The sequence below is a fragment of the Apium graveolens genome, chromosome 11 (genome assembly GCF_009905375.1).
Source record: "Apium graveolens cultivar Ventura chromosome 11, ASM990537v1, whole genome shotgun sequence".
In the NCBI taxonomy this organism is placed as follows: domain Eukaryota; kingdom Viridiplantae; phylum Streptophyta; class Magnoliopsida; order Apiales; family Apiaceae; genus Apium; species Apium graveolens.
The window spans coordinates 109,878,837-109,891,322 of NC_133657.1; the positions used below are offsets into that span (position 1 = coordinate 109,878,837).

The 12,486-nt window shown below is 34.3% G+C and overlaps 1 protein-coding gene across 2 annotated transcripts; it reads right to left on the reverse strand.

The window, feature by feature from the left end:
• Positions 1 to 762: 762 nt before the first annotated feature.
• On the reverse strand, positions 763 to 7,564 carry LOC141698608 (meiosis-specific protein ASY3-like). Of its 2 annotated transcripts, none has more exons than XM_074503375.1 (12): positions 7,425 to 7,564; positions 5,278 to 6,771; positions 4,923 to 5,171; positions 4,565 to 4,813; positions 4,334 to 4,463; positions 3,931 to 4,062; positions 3,781 to 3,838; positions 3,514 to 3,663; positions 3,381 to 3,439; positions 2,790 to 2,924; positions 1,923 to 2,014; positions 763 to 1,420 (listed from the first exon to the last, which is right to left on the reverse strand). In XM_074503375.1, the coding sequence occupies exons 2-12, from the start codon at positions 6,757 to 6,759 to the stop codon at positions 1,349 to 1,351; spliced, it is 2,808 nt and encodes a 935-aa protein (XP_074359476.1). In that variant the 5' UTR covers positions 6,760 to 6,771; positions 7,425 to 7,564; the 3' UTR covers positions 763 to 1,348. The 2 variants fall into 2 exon arrangements, with proteins under 2 accessions (XP_074359476.1, XP_074359477.1); XM_074503376.1 differs by having other exon boundaries at positions 764 to 1,420; positions 5,278 to 6,735.
• Positions 7,565 to 12,486: the final 4,922 nt, after the last annotated feature.

Genomic DNA, 12,486 nt, shown 5'->3' on the forward strand with positions numbered 1-12,486 from the left:
GTGGATAGCTAAAAAATACCGTTTTGAATACGCATTTGTAATTTGGGTATCATTTGTCAAATGGGTATCCAATTTATTATTTATTATTTTTTTTTAAGATACGCATTTGGCAAATGCAAAATGCGTATCCCAATGATAATACCCAAACTACAAATGCGAATCTTTAGTAATTTTCTTGGATAACCAATTCTCAAATGCGTATTACACTTACCCAATTACAAAATACATAACAAAAACGGTATTTTTAGTCATGTATTTTAAAAATTGGTATTTTCAGCCATTACACCCAAAAATAGGTATTTTTCATTTCCAAAAAAAAAAAAAAAATGGGTATTTTCAGCGTTTATCATCTTCATTAGGCGTTATAACTTATAAAGGTTGTTGGGATTAAGAACGATTTAATCACGTATGTACCAAATCTGAAAAATGTCAAAAACATTTTAAATGTATATACGTTTGTCCTACTATATCTTGTTTGTTTGTATATACAGTATATATTATTCTGAGGGACATAACAATAGAAAACGCGTTCACTTTGATCATTCGTTGTAAAGGTTTGCTCATGGGCAGGTGGCACAGAGTACCCTATATTATTATGTGACAAAGGTTGCAATGTCCAAAATTGAAACAAAATTATAACCAAATCACAAATAAAATAGATATGATGAATCATCGGTTCATAAAACATAATACAATTGATGAATAATCGGTATTTTTATGAACACTACATAATACAATTTACGCATACCTCATATTTATGTTTATGTAGAGGTCATTATTTTATCGGTGCAATACAAAACGAGATTTTTATGGATGAAGAAAATTTAACAAAAATATTTAATTTATTATAAATAATAATCACCCCATCAATTCAATTAACATACCTGTGAATTAATGGACTTCCCGGATGCACAAGCTCTTGGCTAAATGCACCTTCAAAAGTCAAAGAAGTGGGTCCAGGAAACAAAAGGTGTTAAGGAGCATAGTACAGAACTTGCCGAGGAGTCAATTCACAAATGCAAGTACTTCAAAACAACTTTGAATGACGATGTAGTCTGAACTCAACCAGTTCAAAAGTAAGCATTCTTGTGACAGCCAGTTCTATCTTCAAAAAAACTTTAAAACACGATAACTATTGACAAATAAACAGTGAGCACTAAGCAGGCCACAGGAGACGGCCCATGGAATATTTTCCAGGTTCGAAACAATATAAGTGGATATATAACAAAATTTTAACCAAGTAGACGATATTAGTTTAACTGTACAACTAAGCTCCAGTTCGACAAACTTTTGGGGCTCTTTACTATCTCCTGGCGTCATCTCCATCTTGCTCTGAACCAGCTACACATTAGTAGAGGACATCCTCTTTGAGACACTCTGTTATCACATATCTCAATTGAAGCATCTTTTGCCTTGTCGACTGCAACAAATAGTACCAGTTGCAAGAACGACACGGTGAAATATAAGTTCATAAGAAAGTATTACTGGCAGATGCACAGTTTAAAATCACATAGTCAAGCATTATACACATTTCATCCTGTTTCAATTTGTCAACTTTAGTGATAAATCTCATAACTAATGACCTTGTAATCAATAAACAAAAACACTAATATTGGAGTTTTGACAAGTAAAAATCAAGAGTATAGTAGACCTTGTATCTAAGACAGGAAAAACATATTATAACTATCTGTATCTGCAAGACTGCAACAATGTGATTACATGTAGTAATTTTTTTCATTTCATTACAATAAGACTAGAAATTATACTGCATCACGAGGATGGATATCTGGATTAGAATCTACTCTGCCACGGCCATTAATTACTTGAGAAGGTTACTATTAGACTCAAAACCGCATTGAAAAAAATAAGGCATGCAATATTGCTCAAGTCACAATGTCAAATTTATAAGCTAAGGAAATCACCTTGTGAACCGTTGTTATTCTTCTTTCGGCGTCAGTGAGTTGGGTTTTGATTGCTTGCTCAGCTTGCAACATAAGTTTACCATGTGATGCTTCTGATAATTTAAAAAACAGGTAATTTTTTAAAACACAGCTTTCAAAGAATCATAATATTATATTATTTGAATAGATTAAAGGGGAATCAATGTCCACTTGGCTACCTAATTTTATTTAAAACTTTTAGAGTTAAAAGTGTAATTCCAGCAGCCCAACATCAATAGAGAGTTCATTGAAGAAATCAGGCTCTTGACATGATCACATACAACATAACATCTATCTCGTAAAAAGAACATTGGGATTGATTATTAGCTGAGCACTCTTAAATGAAATGATAACAAGCATAGTAAAGTATTATTTGACATAGGACGCTTTGTTCACAATTTCATAGAATAGAAACAATCTCCTAGGCACGAAATGAAGAACAACTAGATACCATGGTTACTTATAGAACATAACTTCTTCAGATATGGAAAACTTTTATAGATACAATAACTTTTTAAGGCATGTGCATCACTGTGGCATCAATATATAAATTACATTTCTTTTCATCAAACAACACGTTCACGGTTAAACAAAACAATTCCATCTACATACTATTTTCAACCACAAATAAACAAAACCGATCTAGTTGGTTTCAAAATTTCGTTCAAACTTGGCAGAAAATGCTTTAAAAAGAGTGGCAAAAAAACTAACTTGTACCTGCTTCAAAAAATTGACAGAATGCTAGCATTGTAAAACAGACACATCATACAAGCTACAAGATAATGCTAGTCAATCAACACAAATCATAATATCTACTGCAGAATATCATATAAAATGAGGATGACATACTTTGTTTTTCAACAATGTCTCTAAACTCTGTCTGTTGTGATTCCAACCCTTCAAAAGTACTTCTGCAATCCTCAAGATGCATATTAACCTCATTTCTGAACCTTTCGTATATGCCTTGGAGTTGTTCTTGTTGCTCTGCATATAAATTTACTAATTGTAAGCTATGAGTCTAAAACAGGATATGAATGGACACACATATAGAAGACGAAAAAGAATGCAACCACAAAATATAACCAAATAAACAGAGATGCTAGGAGTTAATTGCTCCTAAACAACAGAATGTTTCATCTACAATGTGTTTTGTTCCATATTGTTATATTCTACGATAATATAACAATCAAATAGCAACAATCTGTAAATATGTACTAGTAACGGGATATTCATTCAAAGACCTAAACTTCTGATCCCGCATTCCCGCTACTCATGACACACACGCAGAGAGACCTTACTACCACCGACTGGCGAGTGACTACATAATATGCAAATATGCAGATGGATTAGCACTTAAGCAACTATGGTCAAAATCTTCAGGTGGCCACAAGTGACAGATAAGTAGTTGATGTAATCCCAACCGCCTTATTGGTCAATCACCTTGAAATCTTGTCTCCAGACATCTCCTTTTTGTTTTACCAATGCCACTTAGCTTCCGCCTGAAAACGTGATCCAGGGTGTAGTTTAGATACAGAGTCAATGCACCTGAAACATTACAATATAGATTACATACACATCTGTTTGAATCTGAGATTCAGCATTCTGCAACTGTAGATGCATTTCCGTGGCAGCGGATTCCAAAATTTCTGCAGATCTTTTGTTAGCCACTGACTTCATCTTGCTTTTAACTTTTTCCAAAACCATAGCAAATAAAGAAACAGCTCTGGAGAAAAAGACAAATTAAAAGTGAAAGATCTTATGTATGGTAAAGAACTAGAGATCTATTTACAATGTTACTTTCCATAAAATTCTTATTGTGGGATTTAACCAGGAAAATTACCTAGCCAGACTGTTCTCTTCATTCATTTCAGAGGGAAGCCCGTAGAATTTTCCAGACACTGTATGATTAGTGCACCAGAAACGACCTCAAACAACAGAAAATATAAAGAGCAACCAAAAGCCATAGACGAGTAAAGTTAGAAATTAGTACCATTTGGACGTGATGAAGGATTGCACATGGTAGCATTGGCACCCTCATTGATACGACATCTCTTAGTTGGTCGGAATAAAATTTCTGGTTGCTGAGCTGTAATAGTTTCTGGTGTCTCAGTTTCACTCGAACCTGCACAAATCCATCAAATATTATCAAAATAATGTAAATCTTAATAACAAACCCACTTTCCAGCATGCTTTCAGCTGAACCATTAAATCTAACGGACTGCCTTTTAAATCAAGAGTGGTACATAACATAACTCAAGCCAAGATGTAAAGTTTACAGATAATTAACTTATTTAAATATCTGAAGTAGAAGCTCAAATTCAGTAAAGTAACAATATAAAAATTTGGCAAGTAGGTGTCAATATAAATAATGCCCAGTAGGTAATTAGGCGAACCTTCATCACTGCTTTCGGAATTATCTTCTTCAGATGATGGTGGTGTGGATAGAATGTTGGCTGTGTCCATTTCTTTCAGGCTGGGAAGTGACTTCTCATCAGGAGATTCTTCGTGCTCAACCTCATCATCCTACAGATCCAATTAAGGAAAACCAAACGATATGTAGATGGAAATAGACCAAAAAAAAAGTCAGATATTCGTTATCGAAGCAGCGTCTTTGGGAAGGATACAGAAATTTCTCTTTCTTTGTGCTTATTGTCACTTTTTGGCTTTAACGAAAAGAAGTTTCTAGAGCGCTGGATATTTTCCCTCTGAAGTACCCCCTTCATTGGACTACATACGTCCTTTTGTTTTTCCTGGTCATTTATCGGTGAGGAGCCATCAAAACAGGTTTCTGTGGGGGTGTTCACTTCAAGTTTAGAATTGTCAAAATCGAACTGAGGCTTTACAGGAGAATCTTCATGCTCTTCCTCATCATCCTATAATCTAATCAAGGAAAAGCAAAAATAATGCAGACTAAAACAGCCTAAAAACAGAACTGAACAAGAAACTGATTCACAACTGAATCAGCATCTTTAAAAAGGATACCGATAATTTTGTTTCTTTGTTCTTTTTGTTATTTTCCGGCTTTAAAGCGAAGAAACTACTAAAGCTTCGAATATTTTTCATGCTATGCACTCCCTTCATAGGACTATCAACATCCTCCTGTTTTCCTTGACTACTTTTTAGTAAGGAGCCACCAAAACAGGATTCTGCGGGAGGTTGTGATCCAAGTACAAGAGTGTCGAAATTAAACTGCGGCTCTGCAGGAGAATCTTCATGATCTACATCACTCTCCTATAGGATCAATCAAGGACAAACAAAAGAAATCGAAATTATAATATACAAGAAATCAGAACATGTAGCAGAATTACTATTAAATCAGCAGCTTCATGAAGGATACAGATATTTCTGTTGCTTTTTTCTTTTTGTCACTGTCTGGATTTGAAGCAAAGAAACTCTTAAAGCTCCGGATATTTTCCGCATTGATTATTCCCTTCATAGGACTATAAACATCGTCCTGATTTCCCTCTTTATTTTTTGGAGAAGAACAGGTGTCTGGCGGGGTGTTAACTCTGAGTGTAGGACTGTTAAATTCAAACTGAGTCTCTGCATTGTTAGTACCATCTACTTGTTCATCCGCATTTTTCGGAAACATTGATTCATAACTACCACCCAGCTTATCAGTCTTCTTCTCAATAAACGGGGACTGGTAAGAATGTCTATTTTCCTTCAAAGAGAAACCACAAAATCTACTGGTACCTCTTATAACTCCAGATGAACTCTCAGTATGATCTTTAGTCTGGCCACCATCAGTTACATGGAAAGTTTCTGCTGCGTTGCTGCGATCAGAAAAATGCAACTTGCGTGGCTCAATTCTGGCACTGTTTTTCTTTCCACTCTTGGAACCAGAAGAACCACCAATGGTATCAGAAGTAGTTCGCCTGGACCATCCTTCTTCGAAAGAGAATGTGGTTTTCTCTGGCTGCTTATGTCTCGCACTGGATGACGGTGCATTTGTAGTTTTGTGTTGTTGGACTTTAGTAGGTCTCTTCCGAGTTAAAGAGTGCGTCACTGGCCTCTTTATGGTATTACTCGGACTATCAGAATCACTTTCTATTGTGTCAGAAAACTGTCTGAACTTGACAGTAGAATTTTTCTTTTCATCACTTTTCTGTTCTGGCTCTACATTATCAGCACCATTCTTTGAAGTCTGAGAGTTGACAAATTCCTCAGTTGGTGTTGAAAAAGCTTCTAACACTCCCCATATCTTGATTCGTAAAGCTTCAGTTCCCGCCTTTTCTGTTTTCACGGCTTTTTCCTTCACAACTTCTTCAACTGGAACTTTTAGTTCTTGGCCAGTTGCAAATGAAACTTCCTCAACCCTGTTAGTGCTACCATCTCTCTGTCCCTTCCTGCCATCAGTAACACCATTAATATTCTTTTGCTGTCCATCACCAGACTGTACCACCGACTTTTGACTAGAATTATATTGCCCACGGTGTTGCTGTGAATAGCTTAAACCATTATATCTCTGACCCTGTTTTGCATCAAAAACTCCCGATGATACATTTTGGTGAAAGGATTTAGTGCCAACCCACGGGGAGGTCTCGTGCACTACAGCCTCACTTTCCTTTTCTTTACTTGCATCTTTGACCTTTCCGGTCCTGTGTCTATCTTCATTACTATTCACTTTGCTAGAACCGAAATTTCCTGTAATCGGAACAACAGCAGCATCGTCTCTTCCGTCATTAGGCTTTGTTTTAGCAAACTGATCCACCACAATTCCTACAGAAACCTTCCTAGATTGACTACTCAGATGGTAATTACTACCGAAACTCCGACATTGACTCATTGTATCCTGATGTAAACAATAACAATCCATAAACACAACTCCCTGTTACAAAATTAGCATCTACTGTAACAAATTACATCAAACATCATACAGAAGCTACATATCGTAAAAACCACGGAGAAAAAACAAACTGAAAACACACGAGGAGAATACGAGTTAAAACGAGGCTTATATTAACTATTTCAGCTGCTTACATTTTACAATACAGATATATCTATTTCTATATATGTACAAGTACAACTTTATTAAATTGCTATCACTTTATTAAAAAATTTGATAGAATTAGATTCTCTATCTACGAGAAGCATTTCGTAATCAAGTTAATCAAGTAATTTAGCATCAAAAGTTCAAAACCCTAGATATATACATATATCTATGTAAGTGCGTATTACAGCGATATCTGTACATGAACAAGGAGATTAAAAAAACACAAACAGTGAGTAGAATTCGAAAACAGTGATCTCACAGAAGATTCATTACTTGTAAATTGAAAAAAGTAATCACAATTCAGATCGAAAAGTCTCTCTCTCTCTCTCTCTCTCTCTCTCTCTCTCTCTCTCTCTCTTCCTGCTGAATTGAGTAATTAGTCTCTCTCTCTCTCCGTGCGTGTTGTGTGTGAAATGAAACGTCATGGAAAAGATGAATGTATGATAACAAAAGAGACGGTAAAATTAAGTTAGTGATGATATACATACCGGTAGGCGCCCTGAAAAAGCGTTCGGAGCTCCGATTTGTAATTTGGTTGAAGAGAGGTGAGTGAATTTTCAAATTGGAGGGACACCAATTTCAACAACGCGGGAAAATAAATTTGGGGGAGACACTGTATGTATATGCAACTTGCTAATCAAAATCCTCTCCTACTCGGGGTTACATGTGGGCCATGTCAAAATATAAACCAACTTTTTCTTAAATACATGTCTCATTATTTTTTAAAGAAATCTAATTTTTTTTTCAATTCACGACTTTATTCAAATTTTTCACATGTACTGGCTACTTTATAAAAGTGAAATTCACGGGTTGTTTTTAATAGGCTAAGTTAATTCTAAAATGTTATTGTATTTATAAATTTTGGTTTTATATTGAAAATTATAGAGAATAAGATAAATGATTAATTATTAACAATTATAACACTATTTTTTATATAAATAAAATATACATATATTATTTTGAGAAAAAATATATACAAGCGTACAATCAAATATGTTAAAAGTAAATGGCATAATCACGTATTGATTATCTGTACAAGTTTGATCATGTTTACGCACATTTGCTTCAGGTGCCTTTTTAGCCGCTTGACCAACTATAAACACTCCATTTTCAAATTCACTCAAAGGAGAAACTCCCGTAAGATCGACACACGTATGTTTTCCTCTATTTCAACATATCTCTAAGAGTTGATCAGACATCGTGTAGAGGAGTAAGAAAGTTAACTAGTATCTCGGTCAGGATCTCGACTCTCCATAGGATATCATATAGCACATATCTTATCATATTGTGCCGATTTTTAAAACTTGGTTGATTTTGACAATGAACAGTGCATTCTCCAAATACATCCATCAAATTCGTACACAATGGACACTGAACACCAATTGAAAAATAAAGAAATCATGAGCATGTAACATAAAATTACCTGATATTCCATTGGCGTTATACGATGTCGTAATAATCCCTCTATGGAGTGGCTCCTAAGTATATGTGGCTTCAAGCACTGTAAACTACTGTTTCTCTTTCTGAATAAAATAAATTATTAGTTATATTTTTAGCGAATTCTATCAAAGTAAAAAAGTATTCCAAATAGTGCTTTGGTTTTGGGGGGACTAACACTTTATTGGATAACTTAACCAAACCCATACATGAGACTTGTTAAATCGATTTCATGTGTTAAATTAAAAATAATCTCCAATTGGAAATACGTTACATCCTCCTGAAATATGATTCTGCAAGTCAATAGATTGAGTTCGAGAAGTCACAAATAGAAATAATCTAGGGTCACCTCCAGTATGCACACTCAGACCACCTGAACGAATAGGCAAAGTCGCCAACCTCTATTAAAGGTCACCCAATTCAGGCCTTTTTAATGTTATAATATTGTCAACTGTCTTTCTCAGAACGATATCAAACTGATCAGATGCCTCTACAAAAAATTATGGTGGGCAAGTACACAAAATAAAATAGGTTTACTTCAAACCTTAATAACACAAGTTTATATTAATGATTGTTAAGTTACTCCAATACACCCATAAACTCTACACACGTTTCCACTTTCTTTTTGACAAATTCCTCTACAAACTCAACGTTCACACTTGAAGAACCACCAAGAAGTTTGACGTTTACTTGAGGCCTACTTATATCAACAAGGAAAAGCCCATCTCGAGAATTATGTCGGTCAATTACATGTCAAAAAACCTATGTCTTCCCTATATTTAACTTCAAACTCAATCCTGGCCCCTATAATTGAATAACAATCAAAGTCTTTAAAATCTCAACTGAATCCCCAATCATAATACCATCATCCCAATACCACATTTAGAGAAAAAGAATGTATACCTCATATATTTTAAGAATTAACTTCGTCACCTCTTGCAATTAATACACCAAACTGAAAATCCCTCAAACAAGTAGCCATCTCCTTAACCACCTTCTTCATTGCCACTTTGTAAACTAAACGTCTCCATATGCTACCTACTACAATTAGTCTGACTCCACCATCAGGCTTGAGTAGTGGCGTCAAGGGAGTGCTCGCAATAAACTCTGCTAAAGAAACGTGACATTTACCTGTTAACCATAAGTTCACAACTAGTGTTATGCTTTCAAAAAGCTCTTTAGCCATGTCATATCGAAACCATAAAAAGTAGGGTGTCTATTCAGTTTGATTAACTGATAACTGTACCAAATAACCGAAATAATTTCGGTTCTGTTAATCATAATATGAAGTTCGGTTCAATTTGTCATAGTATTTTTTCTACTTTTCGGTTATTCGATAATTCGCCTATTAACTGCGGTTAAGCGAAAAACTGAAAAAACATAATAATATTAATAAAAATTATTAATATATATAATTATATTTATATTTATAATTGCAAGCTTGTAGGTAGAGACTATACATATATCTACTCCATAAAAATAAACTTCTGTTACTAATAAAATAAATTAGAAACTACGTAGTGTAACTTCATAAAATTAATACTTTTATTTTGTAAATTGAAATCGTGGCCACTACTTATTACTTCATTCACTATTCTTTCTTTTGGCTAAACACGGTTTGCTTCAGAATATAAATCAGGAGATCAAATGCAATGGGTTTTGATGTAAAATTACCATTTATAATGTATTTATAATTTTTAAATATTGGTTGAGAAGATTATGTTTAATTTTGCAATTTTATATACTTTCAATAAATTTCATTAAGTACGAAGTAGCTATCGATGGCTAAATTATCGTTGTCTAATAGCCACTAAAAGAGCAGCTTATCTATGATAAGAAATTGTAGCATTTTTCATGTAGATATCAACTTATAGTCATTATTGTAATTATTCATTCCATAGTCATCACTGACGTAATAGATAAATAGAATAGGATGGCTAATTATAAATACTCGATGCCATGTAATTCTAGTTAAATGAAGTGAGCCATCAATGGCTACGAAGAACAGACTTTCAATGGCTAATGGATATGCCCATCAATGGCTAAGAAGATCTCACTATCAATGGCTAAATTAACAAGTAACAATTGATAGCGACTTGACATAACACAAATACCAAATCTGACAGAGCACATGAGCTGATAAAAGATCTCAGTTTGAAAAATGGAAGCCAAGATAAAACGAGCATATGATCTTGGATAGTGACGAAGAAGAAACATTCCATTTACATGCATGACAAATTGGGAGGGATATTCAAAGCAATATATCAAGATAAAATCTAGCCTCATTTGTCAAGTCTCACGGTAAAGAGAATGAAGAAGCATTATTGCTGGACCTCAAAGATTATGTTATGTATTGTCTAGAAAACATTATAACTTGGTGATATATAAACCAAGTAGCAGCAGTTTATTCTCTAAGAAATAAAAAACTAGGGTTTTCAATAGAGCTTAGTCGAGAGTACTATCTCTTAGAAAAACACTGAAAAAAACAGCTGTGAAATTCTTGTAATTTACACAGATTAATTCTTTAATATACAATTCAAGTGGCGAGTCAAAAACAAACCACCTAAAATTTTGATATCATGTGTTCTTATTTCATTTTAGCAATTGTTCAAGTTGAAAAAGTAAAAAAATAATAATTTATATTTAACTCTCCCTTCTACAAATTACTCATATAATAATTGTTGGTAAATAAAAATTGGTATCAGAGTAAACTCTCAACTTGTAAAGAGTTTAAAGATCTTGAAGCTATAACAATCAATCATGGAAAAGAAGGACTTTGGTGTAAAGATCCAGTTCTTGACAGAGAATTTTATTCTCACTAGAAAATGAATATAAGGCTTCACTTGATGTCTCAAGATGAGGGGTTTGTTAACTGCATAGAAAATGGACCTCATGTCACTATAGAGACAATTGCATGACTTGTAGCGGATGATGGTAACACTGGTGTTGGCAGAATAGTGGTAATGAATCCAGGTGACTACTCACCAGAAGATTTGGAAGAAGTCAACAAAGATAATAGGATACTGAATATTCGGTTCAATGGCATTGATCTGACATGTTTGAATGTGTCATGCACAGTCCCACATCCAAAGATGTTTGGGACACCATTCAAATTCTTTATGAATAATCTGAAAAAGTAAGAGAAAATAAAATGCAACTCCACATACAATAATATGAATACTTTCACTCTATCATTGTTGAAGGACTGAGTGAGACCTTCAACAGATTTTAAAAACTATTGAATGGTCTAAGGTTGAATGGAAGAGTCTATCTGGTTAATGACTCTAATATGAAGTTCTTGAGATCACTTTTGAAGGAATGAAAGTCGACAACTGTCTATGTCATAAACTCATATGCTTATAAGGAATACATTTTTGATAGATTGTATGGAGTCATTAAAGCTTATGAGCTGGAGACGCAACAAGATGAAGAAATTGAAAAGGGCCAAAGGAAAGATAGATATGTTGCCCTTGTTGCATCAAATCACTGCAAAAAGCAAGTGAAAGTCAAGATGGAAACGACAATAAATGAAGATGATGAGTCAAGACCAAAATCATCAAAAGGAAAAGCCAAAGTTGTTGAGACTGAGAGTGACTCATCATCAACTAATGACCTTGAAGATCTAGATGAGCACATGGCTTTTCTGTCAAAAGGATTTTATAACTTGAAATTCAAGAGAAAATCTTTCTCCAAACCACTCAACAAAGAATTCAGCACTAACAGAAATTTGGTTGAAAAATCTAAATTTAAATGCTACAACTGTGGAATAGTTGTACACTTTATAAATGAGTGCAGAAAGTCAAGGAATTCTTGGAGTAATGAAGTTGTTGACTATAAGAAGGAGTACTTTGATCTTATAAGACAAAAGGAGAAAGCCTTCATTACCAATGAAAAGGACCGAGCTGATGGAGATGACTCAGACCAAGAAGCTGAATATATGAACTTGGCACTGGTGGCCAATGATAACGGTCTTGAAGCCAGTCCATCAAGCAATCGGGTAATCACTACTGATCTTTCTAATATGAGTAAGAGTGAGTGCAAAGAAACCATAAATGATATGACCTATGAATTGTATAATGTGCATATCACTCTTTAATCTCTCAAGAAAGAAAA